Here is a 24,619-nt window from a genome sequence, read left to right as displayed (position 1 = left end):
AATCCTTCAAGTTAAGGTCAACCTCACACAAACACACCACACTACATCCATCCAGACACACATTACACACCTATCAATAGCAATGATGCAGCTCAAGAAAGAAGTCATCAGGCTAAAACTGGAGCTGTGTGTCTATCAAGGGAGCTTCCACACCACAAACAAGGGTTTGACCTGTAGTAGCAGCGCTTATAACAACAATCAGACAAGACAGATATGTGTCAGTATTTGGAAAAATCTTTATTTTACCCTTATTAAATCCCAAGAGTAATATTTTATCCTGTACAAGTAGGCCATTTGGTGTAGCAACTGGGGCAAAGGGATGTAAAACATAAATGTTCCCGGTATGTAACACACTCAAGACTCACATGCAACCTCAGCAGTGATGTTCTGCACTGCAGCAGAGTACGCAATTCATACAATAGCTGCTTGAATGTGTTAGTTGTTTGATAAATTAAACATTTAGTGCATTGTAAACTGTCTGAGGTGCCATATGGAGAAAAAGTAAGTCCTCGTTTCACTTCTCTCTCTCTTTCAGACAGATTGCTCTCACTGGCTGAGCTTGGATTCAGGATAAATGGGAGTTTTCAGGGAGTCCATATTGTAACCAGCCAAAATATGGCTGGGCAGAATTCAAGAGTCCAGTCGACATATGGGGCTGTCGTACACCATCTGTAGATTCACCTTGTGTCCCACCAGCTCTCTGATGTTGTTGATGCCATATTTAATCATGGTGGGCCTGGAGGAGAGAGGAGAAGGCTCTGAGTGAGTAAAGGTTACCGCTGTGCCATAATAGAGCCACAAGTGTTGGTGTGTCTATTCCAGGTCTGACAGGTCAGAGCATACAAGAGGGTTGGGTGGAAGAGGGAGGATTACTCAGCGTGGATTATAAAGCCTTTCCCAGCTCACTGATTCCACAGTCATTAGCCACGATAGTTGCTTTCAGGTAAAACTACACAAAACAGGGAATAAAACAGTGAGGGCAAATAGCCAATGCAGTATCTATGATGGGATATATTCTGTGATCCAATACGAAGTACATTCCGCAACACAGAAACTTTAATTTGAGTACATGCATCTGTTTGCACACACACACACTAATCAACCTGGATAGTATCTATTCCATTCCATGTAAATATGATAGTGGATTACAATTATTTACAAAGGAATCCTAATAATCCTCTTCAGGCACAAAACCTAAATATCTAACATGTAGGTCAGATGTGAGCTCAATGACTACACAGCTGGAGGACAGGATGACGTCATCAGCAAGGTATAGCTTTGAAATTACAGGCATGCCCCCATTTGCAAATCTCATATTATATTCAAATGAGGGAGTGGTAAAATAAAATGCAGATATATTATGATCTCAATATTGGTGATTGCAATATTTACAAAACCACTGATACCACTGAACACTGATTAGTATTAATTTATCTTTTATTCCCTCAAATGGACCATATTTTTATGTAATTTTGGGATTTTATTTTGTTTCTGTAAACTTAAGTGACTTAAGTTTAGGTGAGCTTGTCATCCACTACATCCCTGGTCAAACAATGACGACAGCGATTTTGTTCTCTTGATATCAAGGCATATGAGGCTGATGCAGTGTGAGGGAGACAGCTGGCTGCTACAGTGTTTTGGATGGGACAGGAAGAGGGAAAGTGAAGGGCGGGCCAACCAAGTGTTTAAATACCTGATGGGGAAAGGTATAAGATGGTGTGTGTGTGTGTGTGTGTGTGTGTTCACCTCTCCAGAGACAGTCCCCAGGCGATGACAGACACATCCTCAGGAAGACCCATGGGCAGCAGCATCTCTGGTCTGAAGACCCCCGAGTTTCCAACTTCCACCCACTTCTTTAACCCTGCACATACAGAGGGAGAGAGAGACATGAATGAATGATCAATTACATTTTTTTTTTCTTAAAGATTCTTCCTCTGTCCATTTAATACAGTTGGTGTAACAAACAACACCACGTGACAGAACCTCTTGGATATCTTCTTTTTTAAGACAATTAGTCGGTCCACACTCCTACTAACTTCATTCATGAATGAAGATGAATACATTCAAACCATCACAGTGCAATGGATATCTGTACTGTACCTTCGTGGTAGCTGAACACTTCCATGCTGGGCTCTGTGTATGGGTTGTAGGCAGGCTTGAAGCGTAGTTTGGTAATTCCTATGAAAGAAACCAGAGGGATCAGATTTCTGTGACTCAAAGCACTACTCACACTTATGTTTCTGCAGTGATGTGTAGTTTCCAGTCATAATCAAGAAAACTTGTCAAAATGCACAAAACAAAACACAAATCTGAGTTTCCTCCCTCTGGCAGAAGATTTAAGACCGCAAAAGTCTAACAGGGAGGAACTGTTGTGTTTCCTGTGCCTTTAACTTGCTTAACTCTGATTTTTTTATTTATTATAGGACGGTGAAGAGGCCCTTGATAGAGCTGTTTATTTTAATACTGTTCTATTTATGATGATGCTCTTAATTTACGTCTCTTGTGCTATGCCTCATGTACGTCTCTGTATTTATGCATCTGGCTGCAAGGACAATTTCCCCTCGGGGACATTAAAGTTAGCTTGAATTGATAAACGGACACGTTTTCTCATTCAATTAGGTCCTTATCATTTATATGTAAAGTCAGGTTCACAATAAAACATCAAGAGCCTTCCGCTAACCTAGTTTGGTGAAGAACTGATGCAAGATGCCCATGAGGTCTCCCAGCGTCAGGCCGTAGTCGGCCACCACACCCTCGATCTGGTGGAACTCAGCCAGATGGGTGGCATCCAGGGTCTCGTTCCTGAACACTCTGTCAATGGAGAAGTACTTGACGGGGGTGAACTTTTCCTGGTGGATGCGTGGATGGATTGACATGTGGGTGGAGAGATGAGAGGGAGAAAGGTTTCATGGTTAATGACTATGCATGTACAACAGAAAGGCTTTCAGGTGGCATAACACACCCGGCCATATTGGACGTCCTCAGCTCTTCAGCAGCAATGGCTGAACAGCTGATTGCATTTCTCAATGTAAGACTTGGCCGTCTACACAGAATCCAATAGACCATGGTAAATTTTTGCGTTGTTAATTTTTGAACAATCTTTTTCATGCATCTCTCTTTTTCTCACCCGGTTGTTATATACAGTATTTAGTCATAATTTACGCACAAACAATTCTCCACTGGACCTGCATGATGGCACCAGCCGTGGTTTATGTCACTGCAAAGCCTCTATAGGCTGTTTCAGCAGATCACCATTATTTCCTGAAGATTTGAAAAAGTGTGTTTGTGTGTGACTCACCTGCTGCGCAAGTTTATACAACATGCGTGCGCTGACTGCTGTTGTGTGTGTGCGGAGGATGTTCTTCTGAGCCTCCTCTATCTTCCAGTCATATTTGTACCTGCAGACAGATCAAACAAGTCAGACTCTGCACTTAAGCTCCAGCAACTCAAAGACAGCAGGATATTGGATGATGTTGTCATAGGCTTTCTTGGTCCTGTTGTGAAGCAGAGGGACAGAAACTCTAAACTTGTTTACACATGGTTGAACTTGTCTTTCCAACGCGAAAATGGCTGTCATGTGTCTCCTGTGGCTATATTGAATTAAATCTGTCTGTGTTACTTTTTCCACTCTCCCTGTCCGTCTCTTTACATTGCTTGTATGTGCATTGTGGCTGGATTGCATCCAGACCAAGTAGAATTCTGCAACCACGTCCATAGCTGGTTTTGAAAATCCAATGTGACATCCTCAAGATCATTATTGGTTTCAAAAAACAACTCGCAAAACCTGATGTGTTTTATTTGAAAATTTAACTAAAACACAATCTTTGTAAAGGCAACCACAAAAAACGATTTAACTTGCTTTCTGGTTAAAAGCAAAACAAAGGGGGCAAATGTTGATATCTGGCATAGCAAGCTGGCTTCACTACAAAGTTATACTCTTCTTAGTCCCAGTTATATCTGCCAGACAGTTCACTCAGCAGGACGCTTTAATACCGTTTCCCAGAACCCAGTTCTGCTTGTCATGTTGTCAAATACTGTCTCAATGGAACTGCCGCTTGGCAATTCACAAAGAGCAGTCGGAACTGTTTTATAAAATGAATTCATTCATTTCTACAACAAGCTAATGTGGGCTAAATTTAGGATGCAGAACATTAAGTCAACATAATTGCTTAGAGGCAGTTGAAAAGATATTCATCATGTGTAGAAGATGTGTGATTATGTCTCACCCTTGTGAACCGAAGCCTCCCTCTGAGTGGACCTTCTTCACTCTCTCTAGGTAATCCTGGGGGAACTCATGGGCCAGAGCCGGGTCTGGAAAACAATGTTTAAATATAAATATATTGTAAATCATGAATGAACAATGATTTGGATACAACTAGGTGCGATGAGGATCATAAAACTGTATGAGTACACACACAGCACACACACACACAGAGACACCAAGTGAAACAGAGACACACACACATAGCCTCTCACCAGACAGGAAGAAGGTGTCATGCTGGTCCCTGGCTGGGTGCTGCTGGGGCTGGAACAGGGAGTCAAAGTTCCAGAAGGAGCTCTCTATGAAGTTGTTGGTTGGCATCTCAGTGAATCTACAGAGAGCACAGAGTTCATACTGAGTGTGTAATATGAGCCTTATTTGTATTTGTACATGTGTGACAAGTGTGGAATGAGTTAGTACTGATAGGACCGTCCACTGTGCTATTCACAGCTACTCACCCCATCTCCAGGAAGATCTGCCTGAACTGTGTCCGCACCTTCATCAGCGGGTGCAGGTGGCCGCAGTCTGGGGCGACGCCCATGGCCTCAAAGTTATAGGGCTTGAATTTTTTCTCTTTCCAGGTACCGCTGCAACACAACACCGACAGACAGACCGGAATAGAGTTGTTAAGGGAGGAGGTTTTCCATAATCAGACAGCACAAAACAACAATTATCCCATGCGACTTCAAAACCACCATCTTTTGAACTTTTCATCCCTGGCTAAGATGTTTGAGAACATCAAATCTGCGATGTACAAAATCTGCACAACATCAATTTCAATTTTTGGGAGAGGGAGGCAGGACATCTGGATGCTGCTTTTAGCCAAATCCCCTCTATGATATCATTTCATGCAAACCAGAGAAGAGAGCTTTTTTCATTTAGCTGGCATTTTAATGCCCCATCCTTGGCGTGACAACAGTATAAGCTGCATTATGAGAGTGGGCATTATTTATTTATTTATGCTTTAGTTTATTTATGTTGAATTTATTTTATTTTTTCTTTATTTTTAATTATTTCACAGGAACAGTGCCACGTAACCAACTTTATGCGTGCCAACATGGACTAAATAAATCAGATCACAATATTTGCTTCAAACTGGTCTTTTCTGTCATCCTTATTTGTCCCACCCTGCCTTTAGGACAAAGTCCTTCTCTTTGGACTCGTCCCCTTTAATGGGTGAGGTTTCTATGTGTCCACTGTCTGAGGCCCTGCACACCATCACTGACTGACAGAGGAGGGCAGACTGGACAACTGTTCCCTATGTGTAAACCCTGTAATAAGCAGACGCTGTGGGAGCCCTGGACTCACCTGGCAATCATCTCTGGAGTGAGCTCCGTCTCCTGTTTGGTGATGGTGGTGCTGAAGGACTCGCCCTTAGTGATCCAGTAAGACTTCACTGTCCTAAACACAACACATGAGTGACAATTACCTCACACAACCATAGCGATATTGCTGGTGGCTGGATAGCAGGGGTGATTGATATTGTATGAATATAATTGACTAATATTTGACTCTCAGGTTATCTAATATTAACAAGTCTGGCGTGTTAAAATTCTCATCTATATCAGGTTAAATACACACAAAACTTTTCCCAGACACACTGAAAATGATAGCTCTTGGTGGGGCGGGGTTAGGTGGGTTTAAATGGGCTGAACCATGTTAACAACTACAATTCTTACTGGCTTTGTTTGCATTTTGACTGATTAAGCTGAAGACATTTTTTCCACTGTATATAGAATGACAGACAACATTCAATTTCATGTTAAATTCCATTTTGCTGTTTTTATGTTGGTAATATGTAAATATTCAACATTCATTTTCATGTTTAAACAGATCTGGATTTTGAGTTACAATGGGTTATCATGTAGTTGCAAAAAGCTTCCATGTTCACGTTTCAAGTACTTTAAATTTAAAATACACGTGACTAAGTAAATTCTGGATTTGGGTGCCTAATATAAATGTATTCTGGATTGATACCAAAGCGCATATTCTTCCAAAATCCTCTTATTCAGAAAGCAATCTCTTATATACTGGTAGCCAGACCACAGATCTGCTAAGCTGATCTAACTTGGCGTACTCCTTCGGGAAAATCTTATCCTAACAGCAAATATTGGAGATTGAGAACATGGACCATGGACTGTGGTGGTAGTAAGGTTTACTATGTAACTAAATGGATCACAACTTGAGAAGCGTGGGAGGGTTTCTGTGTTGCCCAGTGTCTACAAACTCCACAGACATACTTAGAACAAACGACACACAAACTGACCACTTCATGATAGTATTAGAGCAGTTTCAAGCCACACAAATTAAGCTGCGCCATTGGACCTGTGCCATTTAGGCCACAGAATGTCAGGTAGAGGCTTGTTGTGGAACAACAGGCCTGATACATTACCTGACGCCTCCCATCACTAATGTTTAAATCCCATGACACCTCCAGAAGGCTCAACAATGGACGACATTACAAAAAAGATTTTGCTTGCTATTGGTTTCCACAACAATAACCTAATGGAACGGCTGAAGTAGCCCACTCAGCAGCTCAGAAACCAAACTGTACCAACAATCATAGACTACAGTGATGGTTTACCCTTCTGGCTCGAAATGGCCCACTCTACAGCTCAGAAACCAAATTGTATCAGCAAACCATAGCTTAATTATGACAAATATACCAAGATCTGAGAGAGCAGTAACCTATCCTGCTGCCATAGCCATGCTTTCATGTGGTATAATTTCTTTCTTCAGTCATAGGATAGACCCCAAATGGTGTCCTTTCTTTTCAGCTAGAGCCACTGGCTCTTTTCAGCTGCTTCTGAAGCTGCCTTAGATGCCTGCCCTAACCACTGACCACAAATTCCTAAATCCCTGAGTAAACTAGAAGTGGATGTGGCTTCATATCCACAGCACCACAGCTGGCTTCCCAGTGAGTTCTACAAAGTAAAGAGTCCATTGAGTATTGGACCACGACACCAGGTCAGGCTCTAGACTGTAAGTTGCTGGCCTGTGTCGACTCAAATCTCCCAATCCCTAGCTTCCCCTAAGTGCCCTAAATTGTGCCTACACAGAAATAAATCTTGCCCACCTTCAAATCCGAAGCAAATTTGATGCTTAGGGCTGTCTCTCCTAAAAGTGGGAGAATTAGGTTTCTTTTCAATAAACCTTAATTGCTGCTGTCAGGGATTTCAACACTTGCTAATGCGGCCAAATGCATCATCCTTGGGCTGGACTGACTTTGCATCCTGACAGGATGTGTCTGAGTGTTGCTCTTCCTTCACCTAGCCACTGGTTGAGGTTTTGGGTTGATGGCAGCACATCACAGGTTGCTCGAATAATGAATCTAATCTAAGACGCCTCCATACTCAAAGTTCTCTCCAATTAAGCTTCTTACTCTCTACATTTTCCCAGTTCATCTATTGTCCCTTCTTAGCTTGAGAACCTTGACTCAATTTGATTGTTTACCCAGGATAGGATACATAACTAAGTTATAAGACTCAAGTTTGTGATATAGAATGTGATTTAACTCTGATCCAAATCTCATCCACAACACATTAGCTACCATTTGGTCAAGTGTTACTCAATCACAGTACACTGGGAAGACAAGACTCCAGTATTCCAGAAATCCAGTATTACAGGTAGGCCCAGAGATTATGAAATGATTGGTGCTAAAGGTGGAGCAGGATGTATCAAAACAGCCTATTCTCTGTTCCCACCAGATTATTATCTCCGCCAAGGAGGTTATGTTTTCGGTGCCGTTTGTTTGTTTGTTTGTTTTTTTGTCTGTTTGTTTGTCTGTTAGCAGGATTACAGAAAAACTACTGCACTTCTAGTTCAGTGATGTAGTCGTTAGGAACTGACTTTGTGAAATTAGGAAATGAACCTCTATCAATATCAAATTAAATCTTAATGAAAGGCAAACACTGAGCCACCTGAATGACGACAGAGCTGAGAGCAGTGCTTTCATATGCTGCCACAATAAACCATCTATTGCCACCTACTGGTAGACATGTGCAAGCATAAAAACAAGCACAACTTTCCTCTAACTGACCTGTTAATTATTATTTTAGATTTCTTTTAACACACTGACTTCCTAGCTGGCCACTCCTTTTAAGTCTCTCTAGAGAGCATCAGCTAAACGTCATATATGTAAATGCCAAATGTGATGAATCCATGAGCATTCATTGACCTAATAAATGATCCTGTGTATCCTAACCAGTCATAGTTTCACCTCTCCATACAGGCTATAAGATGCATGGGCCCATATTTATAAAAGTTCTACATACGTTTCTACTGACATTTTACATCGTTCCCAGTGAATATTCATTTTAATTCAACTGGGAGCGCATAAGGCTCCAAATCACTCTTATTCTGACGTTTTATTAATAAAAGTCTCTTACACTTCAGAGAGCAGTTTTCTCTTCTTCAGCTCATTCTTCTCCTTCTCCTCCAGTTGGGATGCCTGACCGTTCTGGACCAGAAGCAGCTTCTCTGTAACCTGGTCTTCTATGCTCTCCACCTGAGGACAAACACACATACACAGGCACGCACACGAGCACCTTGTTAGACTGGGGACAAATATTGAGTGGGTATCATAAAAAGCAATGTTAACAGGTTGATAAAAAGGAATACATACAGCCTTGAATATCCTAGGGCCGCCCTCGTGCGCCTTGTCCACTCGGATCCACTTGTTGGACATGGCTTTGCTGAAGCCAACCTTCCCAAAGGCTAGTTTCTGCACAGAAACAAATGCACAGGTACAACAATATCACTGTTAACTGAAAGGTTTTAGTGCCATGACAGTACTTGCATTCCATTCTGTGGTGAAAGTAAAATATTTTCACTTTATGTTCATTTCTTGGACCACATTAAGATATGCTGGGTCTAAGAAATTTGATAAATTGGTAAACACCATAGCACAAATAATAACCAGTATAATATGTACCAGGGAATATATATTATTTCAGCAAATCAATTCTAGTCTCCGGTGAAAGTCAGGTCAAAGGTTAAGTGCTGGGTTCCCTCCTTTGCAATAATACACCCAAGGCTGTTATTGGAAATTGTACAGTATTTCAACTACCAACTGGAATTCAACCACAAACCCCCAGCATCCTTCCGCCACTCTAGGCTTACACGTCTCTGACTAACCTGTAGATCTAAACGACAACCATATTGGGAGTTTTGTTTTGGTGGTGTGGTGTAGACCTGATCTGTTACACCTGCACTCACCATGAGTTCACTCTGGGCCAGGCCCTCCGGCGGGATGGAGCTGAAGACCCGGGCCTCATGGCTGCCCTGCTCGGCTGTCTCTCTGCCCTCCCCCGTCAGCTCCCAGTGCTTGGAGGAACGCAACTCGGCTGAGATGACCTGTGCAGCAGGGGACAAACAAGAAGTTTAAGTTTCCAGTGGGTCAGCTCACTGACTGCTGCTGTCTCACACACTACTGAGTATACTGAGTGTTGCGTGCTGCTAACAGTGGGACTTCATATTATATATTGTTCCATTAAAGCATAATTAGTCTTCTTTTGAGGCGGACTGGCGGACAGGTCCTAACTACAGTATTTACGTCCTTATTGCATCAGTCACATTCAATGAACAATGTTGACGGTAGCAGTCCTGACTTCCGCCGCAGCTCGAGGCAGTAAACTCACTTCCCCGAGAGCCTGCAGACTCTTCACGGCTCCGACGATGACCTGGTGGTCCACCCCGAGACCGGCCGCCATGTCCAAACTGTCAACGCCATCGTCCACCTTCTCAATCCGCCGTAAGAGCGTCTCCACTACACCGGCGTCGGCCATGCTCGAGCCCTGCTAAGATGAAAAGAGACGGGAAGTGACGTGGTTCTTCGACAGGCCGAATGTTCTTGAGAAATGGGAAAAAATATTTACCGTAAATTACCGTAAATATTGTTGGGGGAAGCTACTTTGAAAGATTAGTTTTACAAGCCGCCAGTTGCCCAGTATAAGTTACTCAGAAGAAAAACTGGTTCAAACTGCTTTGCAAAAAATATCATATGTACATCTGCAGTGTCATATAATACAGAATCACGTGACGTGTGTGCAAAGACACCACGAATTAGTATGTTATGGATGTAAATGCAATTAAACCATTTAACCCTATTGGTCACAGGTTAACTTTCTGTTGATCACAAAAGTAAAATCTCTAAAGTACCTACCATAAATACCTTTTACGGTCTATGGTAAATACACTGTAAATTGTTAATAAAGATGTATGTGGTGTCATCAGGGGTGTAGCTAGGAATTCTGGGCCCCGTGAGCAGGAGTTGGCTCTCGGCCCCCCTCCACCTTCCTCGCCCCTACACCACCATTATTCCATCCATAACAAACATTTATGTATACCCAGCCACAATGGAGATTTCAGTGTGAAACAAAAGTATAAAATATGTATAAATATACACTTACACCATGGGGCCCTCCCTTCCCCCCTCTATATCACCCCAGGGAATTATCACATATATCACATTATTACGCTTCTGCAAAGCACCTATAGTCTAATTGTAGCACCCCAGCATCAGTGTAATTTGCATTGGTGAAATTAATCATTCTTCCAAGTCTGGTCAGTGGGGTCTGAGATATCGCATGAGACAAACCAAAAAATGAGCAGACGGACAGAGACTGATCCATTCTCGCCCCTCCAGGTTTCATCATGGGAGACAGTTAAGCAGGTGAAAATAACAGGACGAAAGCTGCACTCAGGATGTTCATGTCAGCCAGGAAACCGGCAGAAAACCAACTCACAGGTCTTGGTGGAAGCTTTCTGGACAGTTGCCTGGAATACTGTGGTGGTGAAGGCTGGGGGATTAGATGGAAATTGTTTTTTTTATCTGCTACTAGTGACCTGCAAATCTAACTTCAACCGTATCAGAATTCTGAAGAGGATAAACGACAGACAGAATTGGTTGATTCATATAATCTATTCCCTAGCCTTGTTAAATGAAGGGGAGTTCCTCATTTTACCTTCTTACCACTGAGCACAGCACAAAAACAAAATCACTGTTAAAAAATATTAGTCTCATTAATGATACATGTACTATTTCATATGTAGCATAACCAATAGCAAACCACACAGCGATGGAACAGATAGTTGATGCTTTAAATCAAAATTCAAAATAATGCATTTCTTTCAAAATAAAAATCCTTTATTGATACAAACACACTTTCTTATACATTGTTTAACAGAAATCCCACCCAACCGAAAGCTACATTGAGCAGAAATGTGGATTTGACATCAGAAATGTAAATGTCTTTCCAGTAATCTCCAAAAGGATTTATTAAAATAACTACATCACATAAGGTAAAATATTACAAAATAAGCCAAAATTACAAGCAATGAAGAAAAAAAACAATCAAGCAGTTCTCAGGCCAATTGTATTGTTACAAAAAATACAACAATCCTCAGTAGTCGAAAACTACAAGTGGTCAACAGAGCTTTGACTGGTTGCACAGGAGGATAAAATAACACAAAAGTAGCAGTTGCTACACAACTGTCCTTATACCAAGGAAACCAAGTCAGAGCTAGTGAGTGAGTATTTTGCAGCATCACCCTTCATATTTAGTGATGAGAACATGGATTGGTGGGATAGATTAAAAAATAAACAATAACCTAAAAATACAAGACTAAGCACTGACCAGACCACTGAAACAGACCACTAAATTCAGCCAAAAATCAGCTCTGACAACTAAAAAGTCCAGACTTTTCATTTTGTGCCCACATTTGCTACATATAAACCCAAAAGCACATAAGAAGCAAACATGGAAAAGCCATAGAGCACAGGCTAGCCACCAATCGCTTTCTTTGGAGAAGGCTTGAGACACTGATGTGGGGTGCTTGATGCCGATGATGGTGTCAAGGGTCACGATGATGCAGAAATGGAGTGATTACAGTCTATCTGTACTGGTAATTCATGCTGGGGTCTCCTCTGCCGTAGCCCACTGGGTTGTGGTACTGAGCTTGGTTTGCGCCAAAACCCTGGTTGCCACCTCCCTGTGAGTTGTAATTCGACTGGCTGTTATAGCCTATGAGGAAAGAAAGTGACTGTTAGTGAAACAATTTTCCATAAAACCACCATCTGCGATATTCAGTCTGACTCTGTTGGCGGAGGTAAAAATACAACAGGACTCCTATAAGAATTAGGTTTCTCCTCAACTCACCTTCATAACTGTAGTCTTGGCTGCCTCCCGCTCCCCCGGTCACCTGGCTGGGGTAGGCAGTGCTGTAGGAGTATCCCCCTGCTCCCCCCTGGCTCTGGTTCTGGGAGAAATTCTTCTTCCCCTGCCCATAGCCCTGGCCATACTGGCTATAGGAACCCTGTCCTGTGGGAGTGCTGGACTGGTAGCCCCCCGAGGACCCACCAGTCACACCTGGGGGACCTGGAAAGGCCGACTTCCCTCCCTGGTGCAAGGGAGGTTTCTTATTGGGGGTTTTGGGGGCAGAGGAGGTGGCAGTGTAGGTTCCATCATTCTGGTAGTAGGAGCCATAGGAACCCTGTGCTGATCCCGGTGCTGTGGTGGCTGCAGGGCCACCTGGGGGGGTGCTTGATACCCCAGTTCCTCCATTTGTGCCACCATTGTTGTAGTAATCTGGGAATTTGAAAGGACAGCACAGAATAGTCTTAGAATGGGCACAACGGCAAAATGTATTACGAGAGGTGCTGGTTGCATTCACTGCATGTGACTTTATAATGGCTCCATGCAATACATTTATGTCATGCACAATACAAATTGAATCAGACGACATAGTTCCACAATATTGAATGGTGACATCACATTTATTTTAAAAAAGCAAAAACATATAAAAACAGCTAGAACAAGAACTTTTTCCCTTCGCAAACATACTACCGATTATCAAATTCATCCAGTCCTTTTGTGCAAACTTTTTGTGTCGACAGCCCAGTCCATCCGTGCCTGATGCTGTTGCACAGATGTGACACTGCGGCTAGCAAACACCGAACACTGTCAAAGTAAGACCATCATGTATTCATCATGCATTCAGTAGCCATGACTTCAGCAGTGTTGTTGATATGACACAAAAACAGCACATACTACATAAACAATGTGTCCATCTTTCAAAAGCACAACAGAAAATACAAAAACAGCTTGATCATGATTGGAAGTGACTGATAGAAAGTCAAAGTAATGAAATAAAGACAATTCACAGAAGATTTTCCTAGTATTTTGAGTAAAGAGTATGGAGACAGAGCCCACTAGATACCAGTCTGTCTTGACAATATCCAATAGGCAGTGTTGTACAACTCCCACAGGTCTTTCATCCTCATAATCCAACAGATAAAAACAAAGCTCTGCTCCCAGTCCAACAACTGGAGGCAATCTACGATATATCAAGCCCGCAGTTTTGGCAGATCCAGGTGTTCAGATACATCCATAGCGCGAGTTGAGAACAGAAGGTGACTATGGCTACATGCTCTCAGTGGCATCTCGTCTCCCCGAGGTGTCAGGACACGATATGTGGATTGGCAAGACAGGGCGGAAGGGTTGCTGTGACTGTATTCCCCGGGTTGCGGACTTGGTGGTGAAGGGTGTTCATGATGCGGCTGGAACACTATTGAGTTTTTGTCCATTTTTATCCTCTCTACAGCTTTGTTTTTGATTTTCTAAAACATTGGGGAAGATCTATGTCGCAAACTCGTGGTAGCCATAGCAGTCTGAGACAAAGTCACCTAAAGAGTGAGACAGGGCAGAGAAGGGAAAAAAAATATCAAAATTAGATTTTTTGTTTATTTTGTTTTGTCTGCCATAAAAGAGGCAGTTGGCATTCATTTGGTCAGATTGCGTTCAAACTGATTTTGTTTGTTGGGTTTTTAGATTTCTCTGCTCCTGTCACGCTCAGGTAGGTCAGTCCTCAGAACAGGTTGCCAGGAGGAAGAAAGGGGTTCTCATAAGAGGGGGCTTGTCAAAAAGAGATTGATTCCTGTGGCTTAAAGCAGAGAAATGTAAAATCGTTGAACTGGGAACATCCCAATATGTTTGACTTTTGTCTGATAATCTCTGAGGTAGTCTGCAGCGAGCCTGTAGTTTTCAGCAATAGGCTATATTCTAGGTACAGTATTTCATTAACAGATTGGTGGAATACAGGTACAAGGAGCTTTGTTTTGTGGAGAGTCCTGTCCAGATGTACCATCCTGCCCCAGGATGTTAGGATATCTATGCCGACGTGCTGGCTGAGATTCTAACTGCAACCCAGAGAAGGAGTACTTATGCAATCAAAACACAATTGTGAAGAATGAAATGAATACTCACTGTATCCGGAGTTAGCATTGTTCCCGTACCCATAAGTTCCGAAGCCACCTGGTTGGATGACACAAATTTAACATGCTGAATTGACACAATATAGCAATGCATTACTATGTCACCTTTACAGAACTCGTTTATTATTTATATAAGTAATCTGGTAAAAATATGTCTTTACCTCCTTGGCCATAGCCTCCTCCGTTATTGAAGCCTCTGCCCCTTCCGCGGCCTCGTCCTCCTCTCCCTCTACCCCTGGGGTTGGCTGAGTCCCCGCCTGCTGAGCCTCCCATCATACCAAAGCCTGGGGTATGCTGAAGAGGAAAAAAACAGTTTCATTTTGCACCTTTCATGCACAGTGAATAGCAATGACTCTTACATAATATGCTCTCCATGAGGGCCACCACTAAAATTTGCATAGGGCCTGACAGATTTGAGCCAAGGCTAAAACCCAGCTTGGACTTGATCATCTTTTTTCCTGGGTGCTTACCATGGGTGGCCCTTTCTTCTTTTTAGCTGCCTCGGTCACAGAGCCCTCGGGGAAAAGCCGCTCCAAAGCAGCCAGGGCAGCGTAGGCCTTGGCCACCTTCTTATTGGATCCTGTACCCTGGAACCTCTGGCCATCAATCTCCACCTCCATGACAAAGCGCTTGTCGTGGCTGCCGCCCGTCTCCGAGATGAGCTCGTACTTCAGGCCGCGCCGCTTCTCGTTCAGCTCCATCACGGGGTTCTTGCCGTGTTTAGTCAGGATTGGTCCCTGTTGGCGAGCAGTCTGAGAGAAGGAGAGGGAGATGGTCAGTAACCACGGCATTCAGCAGTACAAGAGCGTTAGCTGAATGTTAGCTTGCTGACAGACAGGGAGTAGCCTTGTACCTCTACAGCATCGGTGGCATCTGCGTTGGCTGTTCCTGTGGCAGCAGTGGTGGTCGTCTCAGTGGGTGTGACCACTGGTCTCAATTCTTCAACTGTGGTGGCTGCCGCCGCCGCCTCCTCTGGTTTTGCTGGCTCGGCAGTCTTTAGCTCTACTCCTGTGGGAAGGCCCATGTCCTGGAGGACCTGTGATTATCCAGGAAGATTCGTTGAGGGTTAAATAAAGAATTTAATATTTTAAATAATGTGAAAAAACAATGGGCTTTGAGGCAATATTAAAATTTAATACATTCACTGCCAATGCTGTGCTCACCTTGACAGCTACATGCAGCTTGGCAGTTCGTTTGGATGGGCCAGACGCCTCAAAGGTTTTGCCATCCACTTCTACAGCCATAGTGAAGACTGGAACATGGACAGGGCCAGTCTGGGAGATCAGTTTGTACTGGAGACCCGGCTTCAGCTGGTTGAGCCTCATCAAAGCGTTCATGGCCTGGGGAGGCTCTGCCTTCTCCTCAGGGGCTAGAGTAGAGGGAGCAAGAAGGCACTCTATTACCCCAAACAATAGAATAACATACAGCAGCAGTAAACTTCAACTAGCATGGCATTTTTGTAAACTAGCAAGGCAGGTAATTTTAATGTTCACAGCTGGCATGGCCATAAACCGCATTTAAAGTTAGTTTCACTTCACAAAACAACAAATACAAGAGCTAAAACGAGATGAGAGGATGACACTCGTGAGCACTTACATTTCTTCTGCAGCTTTTTCTTCTTCTTGTTAGGACTCTTGTCGTCAGTTCCCTCCTCTTCCTCAATGGGCCTTTTCATTGGTGGGGCATAGGTCGTACTGGGTGGGATTTGCACTGAATCACAGACACAAAATCATGCCATGAGAACTTAAAGGCACAATCATTAATGTGACTATTGCGGATTACTTAAATATTACAAGTTGGTCATCTGGCAGCTTGGCATACCCGTGTAATCGATAGGGGTCTCACTACGGGGTTTCCTGGGCATCTTAGAGGGAAGGGGATCCATTCCAAGCACTTTGTGAAGCTGTCCGAACGCAGACAGCCTTAAGGCATGCTGAAGACGCAAGAGACAGACAGACATTGTGAATTTCACATTACACATTCACTGGGTTGTGAACACACACAGACACACACTTATCGCACTCACCTGTGCACTCTGTGTGATGTCTTCTCTCTGCTGGCGGTCCAGGTGACCAATAGCATCTGTCAGCTCCTTCTCACAGGGATCACAGATTCCAGAACCATCTACAAACAGAAGCAGAGTGACAGTTATAGACCACCTTCATCTCACACACACACAAAAAAGATGGAAAATGAAGGCAAATGAAATAGCATTTAGAGAGGAACCAACACGTGAGGGTGTCTGCACATGCTTACCTGCCATGAGGATTCCTGAAGCCAGACATTCTAAAACCCTCCGCAGAGCTTCTCCTGCCCCCATGGGCCGGTTCCCTGTGCCAATGGCTTTCTCACAGAGCAGCTCCAGTGGCTGCAAGGCAGGAGAGAGAGGAAGAGGAGAGTCTTTGTTCAAGGATGTTATGTTTAATCTAGGTCACAAATACAGAGAAGTGTGCGGCAATCGCATTACACATCTCTAAAATTTAACAATAGTGACGGCGCTGCCTTGAAAAAAGCTTTATCAAAGGAAGTGTCAAGGTCAATAAAAGAATACAGCGTGGTGGTGAGTAACCAACTTGTGAGCCTAGTGCGTGTTATCACAAGCCATTTCACAATACGTACAATTCTAGCCTGTCAGTTAGAATTAAGTCAGACACATCTGAAGAGGGAAAAAGTTCAACCAGGGTAAGGAGGCCATCAGATACAGCTGGCAGACTGAATGATGAGAACACCGAGGCTCTGACTCACCCAGCCACGAAGCGGGGCCCATGTGGGGACGCGGGTGCACAGGTCCCTCAGGATGCGGATGACGATGACACAGGAGCGCAGCCCGTTGGCCCTGGCCTGGGGACACAAGGGAGGGGGGGCAGGAGGAGGACAGGGAGCCTTAGCCAAAGAGGAAGACTTCAGAGAGCATACAAGAAAGATACACAGCCAAGTAAAAAGTAAATAAAAGTAAATAAAGCCACACAGACTATAACGGCTTAGCTTTGTCATTATGGTTGAAATGAATAGGAGATATTGGAGGATAGAATAATGTTTGATCACTCAGTTGGAAGACCCTACTTATGATCACTGTGTTTAACAAACATTCATTCAAACATTGGCTGTAAGTCAATAGCTGACTTGATCAATGGTATAGTTATCATATACATGGCAAATTTATGTTATTTGTGGAAAAACATGCTTATGAATTTAGATCATGAAGGAGGAGTAAAAGATAGCCTTTGGCTCAATACCAACTTTAATGAGAAAACCAAGTCATTGTGAGCTACTTAAAATGATGTGCCGTGATTTTTTTCAGTGTGTTATCATTTGGAGGATACCAAGGGGGAACGGTGAGTCGGTGACAGTCAAAAAAAGACTACGCAAGGTGCAATATTCCTGTTGCTTTTGTGGCACACAGAAAACAGAGACAGCCAGAGAGCATGGGGAGAGGTTGAGGCCACATACTCTACAAGAACAAGCTGCAGAGATGGAGCACTGATTGTTATAGTATGAGCCAAAGATGACACAAGGCCACAATACTATGACGAGAAATAATCAACATAGTTCACTAACAAAAAGAAGAACCATCTTTCTCTTCCACACAACAGAATGGGCAGCAAAAGGTGCTCTACAAGTAGCTTGTGTCAATATGAAAATAACAAAGACTTATCACTCACACCAAGACTGATATATAGAAATATTGCACCCGGATACATGATATATTAGTCCCATGTCTTTATCTTTGTTAATTTGAGTTAAGCAGCTGTTAATGTAAATGATTGCCCAGGAGACTGTTGAATTTGGGGACTAAAAAGCAGCAATGGACTTCTTTAAAATGGCACTGCAATAGAACCTGTTAAGTGAGCAAAGCAACTCTACAACAATGTAATGACAAAGGTTTCCTTGGAAACAAACATACAGATCATTAATTATTACTACAGGAAATACACTTCAAAAAAAGGTAAAGAAAAAAACAACAACACATGGAACGCCCAAATAAAAGACAAAAAAGAACATACAGCATAAAAACAAACTCAAAACTACTTTTGTTTTAGACAAATAAAGACAAGATGCAAACCTGGAACCACTTGGCGTGGCGGAGAGACGCCAAGGCAGTTAGGCATTTCTGCCTGTCCAGAACATCCGGGGGATCGTTGACTGAAAGCGTTTCTATTGGCGGGTGGAATAAGAAGACAAGGTACAGTTTGACCAAGGGGAGTTCTGTCAGCCGGCCAGGGGGAACACAGGCAGCCTTCCCAAACCACAGGCAGGAGGGGAAAGGGGAGGGGGACCCCTCCACTGGAGAACCACCAAACGCTCTCAACCTCCCAGTTAATATGGTTTTGTATGGTCCGGCATACAATTATTAGACTTAAAACCCACCAGAACGACAGTAAAATTAAGGTGGTGAAGTGGGTTGTAACTTGACATAGATTTATGGGAAATGGTTAAAAATCCAGGGCATGTAAAATAAGAATGTATGGATGTATGAAGGGATAATTGGCTGTATCAAATGGGAGGTTGTCTCTCCATGGTTAATTCAATGTTAACTCAAATGGATGCCTCAGTTCCAGCGCTTAAAATGGTCTGAGTGCTTTTCTTTTCTGTCACAAGCAGGAGGTAGAGCCCCTCCCCTTTGCCCCTATACTGGGTATACTGCACTTAGCCCCTTCCGAGACAGAGAGCGGCCAGTTGGTCAAAGGTCCAGCGTCCCTAAAAATTGACAAACTAGAAGGCTTGACAGAGAGAATCAGAATTGGAACCACAGGCAGAAGTTATCAGATGCACAAAAGGGGGTATCAAAACAAGTCCACACTGCAGCAAAACTGATGGCTTAAAAAAGACCCAAACTGGGCTTCACTGTTGGCACAGGGTTACAGATAAGGTCAAGGTTCAACACCTGCCAAACTGAGATCCTCACTATTGCTGAGAACATCCAAAACGAATGTAGACTACTGGTAATTTTATTGTCACTGTATAGCTACCATTAACTTAAACGATTTGCCTGTCCCTCCTAAATGCCAGAACGCTACCGATAGATATATTTTAGGATTCCTTTATCCATTGCTGCCTGACTACTGGGGCTGATGCCCTGGATTTTGACTGTGACTGGACACACATGACATTCAGCCATGCAGAATCCAAGTGTCCCTCATCGTTATCTATAACCCCTAGCCTTCCCTGCTAAGGAACATCAGAGACAGTCAATAGCCCACTGCTGGGTCTAGCAACCAAAGACAGTTTCACCACACATTTTGCTACTCATTTTTGCTGCAATGCAAACCGTTCATCATCAATAATAAAAACACATGCAAACAAAGTGGTCTCTTTTTTTTTTTTTTTTTTTTTTTTAATTCTCAGTAAGCCTTCATATCGTTGGTGCCTTGATCATAAAGGGGGAAGACAAAGCCATGTCTTTATCATGTCAGTAAACTACCTGTCCTATACTGTATATTGGGCCATCAAAAATGTACAATCACATTACATGGAACTACGAGAGTGTCTAGAGAGCTATAAGAATAGCACAGTTTCATTATGTGACAGTTCATTAATATCCCCTAGCTCCATTGAAGGCCCAATAAACAATATCTGTCTAGCCTGGTTGCCTGCCTGCCTGCCCCCCCTGCTTGGGGAGGGGCGCCACTAGGAAACACTGAGGCCCTCCTGTGGGAACTTACCTCCAGCAGCGACCCTCTCCACCTCCTCACGGACCAGGGGGGACGTCATATGGATAGTGAGGGTGAGGGGAGGCTCCTTGGTGTTCTTGATGACGATAGTGGCTTCACGGATGTGCTGGCTTACCACATACTTGTCTTCTGTGATCGCCTATGAATGTGTAAAGTGGAGGGAAGCAAGGTTTACAACTATAAAAAGTGTTTGTCAAGCTAAAACAAAAGCAAGGTCATTATCATTTATCACTTCTTGGAAACATACTCTTACAATCCTTTCCTGGAATCCTTGGGGTTGTTTTCCCCTCTGATAACTGTAATACTATTTAACAACGTTCTTATTAACTCCCCTCATTGCAAAAACTCAAACAGTGTCAATCCCTAGATAGCATTATCCATGGTGCGCTTAATTAGCTGAATCATGGCCATCCTCACCTTGAGCTGCACAGCAAGGTTTTCTGACACTTTCTTCAGCAGAGTGATGGTAGGCTTGTCCTTACAGAGTAGCACCAGTTCCAGGTCCAGATCCCCCTTCAGTAACAAGCCCTTGGCAACCAGGCCGACCCTCATCACCCCACGTAGGGAGCGGGTGACCTGCTCCTTGTGTTCACTTTAAAAAGAGACGGCAGATATAGTGGAAAGGAAGGACAATAAGCAAGAGCTTGTTAGAGCAATGAGGGAACGTACAGAATGACCAGGACACAACACCTTTAACAAATGGGGGTATGGGATCTAAAGTGTATCAATTTGGAGGTACTTGACATGAAGAAGGTTGGACACCCCTAAATTTAAATGCAATATAAAACATAAAAGCTGTTGAAAAGGAGGTTTATCACTCAATGAAATGCCCTGATGTTTTGCCCTTGACCAGTAGCTAGCCATGGTCATTTTATGTCTACCAAGTGAACATGAGGAATGACATTTCAGATCCTCACCTCTCTTTATCAGCCTCTGTGCCATCAGAGTCAGACTTGGACGACCCCTTCTCCTGTTCATCCAGCCAATCAGAGACAGCCTTGAGTGCACGCTCTGTGTGGGACACCATGTTCTGCACACTTTCCAGCTCCTCCTGAGTCGGGTAGATGGCTGAGTGCTTGGCCATGACATGGCGGTCATCATTCATGAAGATGCGCATGGAGCGGTGGCGCATTGGAGGAGGCTGGGGATGGAAAGAAGCGAGAATATGAATATAGAACAAATACCAGGGAGGTGATTGCTGTGACAGGGCAAAGAGTCAGTGAAGACAAGCTTAGGAAGGAACAATGGGGTTATACTAGATACCAAAATATACCCTAGATAATGACAGTCAATGGCCCAGGTGCATAAAGATGAGAGCATCCTGGATGGGTATCATTACCTCTCCTCACAGTGCAAAGCAAACACCAACATCCACTTCTAATAGTGCATAAACAGTATGCATGCATTGTGGTGCGAGGCGGGCAGGCAGAATGAAACACCACCGATCAAACAGGCTGCCACTTTTTATACAGCTAGCCAATTTGGAATCTGCATTTATCAAGGTTAAAAGGTTTAGATAATTATACTAGAAGACCTAGTATTTTAACATCATTCACTTGTCTGTCATTAATTAAAACACTGACTAATAAGGCTCCCTGTCTAGGTCAGGCTGCTACCACCAGTGATTACACAAGATGAGAGTGTGTGTGTGCAGCCAAAGCCTATTTAGAGGAGTGCAGTGAAGTGGAGGCTGCAGCATGTGTTCCTAAAGCCTGGGGCAGATTGGAATGACAAAACGCTGGCACCATCAGTCCTGTGACTTAAATTAGATGTGACTCAATTTGTTTGTACTGTTAAAAGTGATATGTAATTAATTAGTGGGGCCAATGCACAATGTTTTGGATGTTTGCCTGTTTACAGTCTAATAAGTCCTTCACACCAATAGGAATATCATTGAACAAAATAAAGACTGTACCAAAATAGTTACCATGGTTGCTCTGGAGACTGTGACTACTCTTCTGTCCAGTGAATGGCAGTAATGAAAGGTCTTCACTGTAGCAGAGAATATCGTTTGTCTCTGCAGAGAAAAAACAAAAGACAGATTATAAATGATTTAAAAACAAGGGAAATTTTTTGGCAAAAGATGTAGTGGGTGAGATTGTGAGCGACAGAAACTAGGCTAAATCCTGCAGTTCAGTTTCATGGACGGGTTGATTTGAAACAAAAGCAATCTCTGTACAAATGCAACTGATTTATGACCTATTCTGAAGGCCAAAAACACTGCTTGAGGGTAAAATACTTCACACTCCCTCTCAGAAGATTGTCCACTTATCTTGCACAGTGAAATCAAGATGTCACTGACTGTAGCGACTGAAGAGGACTGTTGGCACAGCAGCACATGCCTAAGGGACTGAACATGGAGCTCTACTTTCACAGATAGAAATGTGATTCATTGTGATGAATCTGTTTCAAGCACATAGCCTAATTCATGGACATCAGTCACATTTCCAGCAGACAAAGACAGCTTAACATTATAAAAACAATGATTATCAAATATAATCCTTAACGGAGTTCAGTGTACCAGAAACAAATATGGACAATGCTGGAAACGTATTGATCTGGATGCATGTATAGAGGTCAGTCCAATCACCTTCATGAATGACCCCTTTTCTTCATATTTATTGCCTCAAGTGATGTGAGGGTAACTATTGTTTATCTGCAAATAAGAGATGTGATCAAGACATCATGTAAATAGTGGGGAAACTAGGCAGACAGGAATTCCCGTTAGATTTCAACGGTTTCTATGTGCCGAGAAAACATATCATGGAAAAATTTCACAATCGCCTTCATTGTAAACTGAGCTGAAATTATCGACCCAACAGCCATCTATTTGTTCATTCATCCATCGTGACCCTACTGATCACATGTCCTGATGCAAATTGCTTTGTAAAATCAAGCACATCAATGCGGGGATAGTTTCCAACTGCAGTAACGTTAAATGTGAAGATGGGGCGTATTGTATTCATTTTTATTTTTTGTCAACAAGTTACTGAAGCATGACACCAAGCCATCCTCAAGGCCTTTCTGGCTAACCTGTTGTCGTGACCAAAGACCTAGCGTCTCCTAGCTTACTAGCTAGCTACAACGACGAATTTGCATAGGCGTGTATTTTCCTCACGTATTAGGAAAGGTGAGCTAAAGAGAGGTGCCTGCTGCCGACACTAGTCTCATCAGGGGAATTTAAAAACAGACGCCATTTTAATTCTATGCTGTGTCTGACTGGGGTTGGTGACGGTAACAACCCCCAAAAATTATCATCCATCGGCAAAGCTGAGCTGGCTCGCCAACCTAACGTTACCCAGCAAACCCCAAAGTCATTAACTGCTCATGTTTAACCTGCATCGCAGAGCCGCAAATAAGTGCAGGTGTATACGCGCAAATGATGTTTGTATTGAGATATCAGTTTGGTGCCTAACAGGTACCAAAATGGTCGAGAAGACAAATCCAAGTCCTCATTGAATTCCCAGCTACAGCTAGCGTTTAGCAAGCTAGCAGTTGTTCATTGAACAAAGCCAACCGGATTCTTCCCAGACGCACAGGGCTGTGAAAACACTACAAGACGATACTATTCTCGCTGCATTATCGTACTATTCAGCGGCCACTTAACAGACAATAATAGTACATTCTGTTTATATTACAGACTAGGTAACGGATTTTCACTCACCGGTGTGTCGTTTTGCTATTGCTAATGGACGCTGGCTGCACGCTCGCTGCCTCTCTCGGCAGCAGGCCAGGACACGGAAACGCCCACGATCCACAAAACGTCAATGTCCATTGGGTGGAATGTGCATGTGACTTCAAATTAAGCCAATCGGGAGAGGGGAGAGTTAGGTATTTCCAGGGTTTGGCCGTGGTGATGAATTTTTGTTACCACCTATGGTTACCATCAACAGCATGGGGCTGATTCTCTCATCTGTGTTAGTACCAGCGTTAATCCTAATGCTCACCTGGGACCTTGATCATCAAAAGTATTAAATATCTTATCAGGCCATTGAGAAACGACTACAGTTGGCTACATCTGCCTATTCACTGAAAAATCTTGAAATATTTTTTTTTTTTTATAAACCACAGGGTGACTACATGGGTGCCTCGAACATCCTGGAAGCAGACCATTTCTTTTATAGACTAAAAGCATTCAGTCCCATCTGATATCCATGAACACACCTGATTGATCTAGTCAGTCCTTTGAACAAAAGGTGCTGGGCTGATTGACAATTGATAACGAGAGAGGCAAATAAAGAGCTGTTTTGCAGGCCTGTTGCCTATACTCAGGTGGCTGTTGAAAGATCTGCACGCTCAGAAAAATACGCTAGGTGTCAGTATGGCTACATTATACATCCAGCTGTACCAGGGGTAGCCTTATCCAAACCACCCCTCCATCATATATTGACTCATGTTTGGTTCCACTTTACT

The 24,619-nt window shown here is 43.2% G+C and overlaps 2 protein-coding genes across 3 annotated transcripts; both read right to left on the bottom strand.

Moving 5' to 3' along the window:
- Window positions 1-221: 221 nt before the first annotated feature.
- On the bottom strand, window positions 222-10,064 carry farsa (phenylalanyl-tRNA synthetase subunit alpha). The gene is made up of 13 exons (XM_071531215.1): window positions 9,901-10,064; window positions 9,479-9,616; window positions 8,886-8,984; window positions 8,650-8,768; window positions 5,570-5,662; window positions 4,720-4,848; window positions 4,477-4,592; window positions 4,227-4,311; window positions 3,299-3,398; window positions 2,681-2,849; window positions 2,101-2,178; window positions 1,747-1,861; window positions 222-736 (listed from the first exon to the last, which is right to left on the bottom strand). Exons 1-13 carry the CDS (start codon window positions 10,045-10,047, stop codon window positions 631-633), a joined length of 1,494 nt encoding a protein of 497 aa, XP_071387316.1. The 5' UTR covers window positions 10,048-10,064; the 3' UTR covers window positions 222-630.
- A 1,346-nt stretch (window positions 10,065-11,410) lies between these two features.
- ilf3b (interleukin enhancer binding factor 3b) lies at window positions 11,411-23,919 on the bottom strand. Of its 2 annotated transcripts, XM_071531213.1 has the most exons (18): window positions 23,871-23,919; window positions 22,122-22,223; window positions 21,124-21,347; window positions 20,624-20,798; window positions 20,198-20,345; window positions 18,598-18,689; window positions 17,280-17,375; window positions 16,791-16,902; window positions 16,561-16,658; window positions 16,356-16,467; window positions 16,131-16,244; window positions 15,698-15,903; window positions 15,388-15,570; window positions 15,005-15,286; window positions 14,696-14,828; window positions 14,527-14,574; window positions 12,421-12,849; window positions 11,411-12,285 (listed from the first exon to the last, which is right to left on the bottom strand). In XM_071531213.1, the coding sequence occupies exons 2-18, from the start codon at window positions 22,134-22,136 to the stop codon at window positions 12,155-12,157; spliced, it is 2,598 nt and encodes an 865-aa protein (XP_071387314.1). In that variant the 5' UTR covers window positions 22,137-22,223; window positions 23,871-23,919; the 3' UTR covers window positions 11,411-12,154. The 2 variants fall into 2 exon arrangements, with proteins under 2 accessions (XP_071387314.1, XP_071387315.1); XM_071531214.1 differs by lacking the exons at window positions 11,411-12,285; window positions 12,421-12,849 and adding an exon at window positions 12,876-13,946.
- Window positions 23,920-24,619: the final 700 nt, after the last annotated feature.

The sequence above is a fragment of the Centroberyx affinis genome, unplaced genomic scaffold (genome assembly GCF_046629955.1).
Source record: "Centroberyx affinis isolate AG114_WGS23_722 - 3 ecotype Tasmania unplaced genomic scaffold, CSIRO-AGI_Caff_v1 ptg002059l_1, whole genome shotgun sequence".
Taxonomy (NCBI): domain Eukaryota; kingdom Metazoa; phylum Chordata; class Actinopteri; order Beryciformes; family Berycidae; genus Centroberyx; species Centroberyx affinis.
The sequence above is the reverse complement of the archived record's forward strand: the minus strand, read 5'-3'. Positions and strand labels throughout refer to the sequence as shown.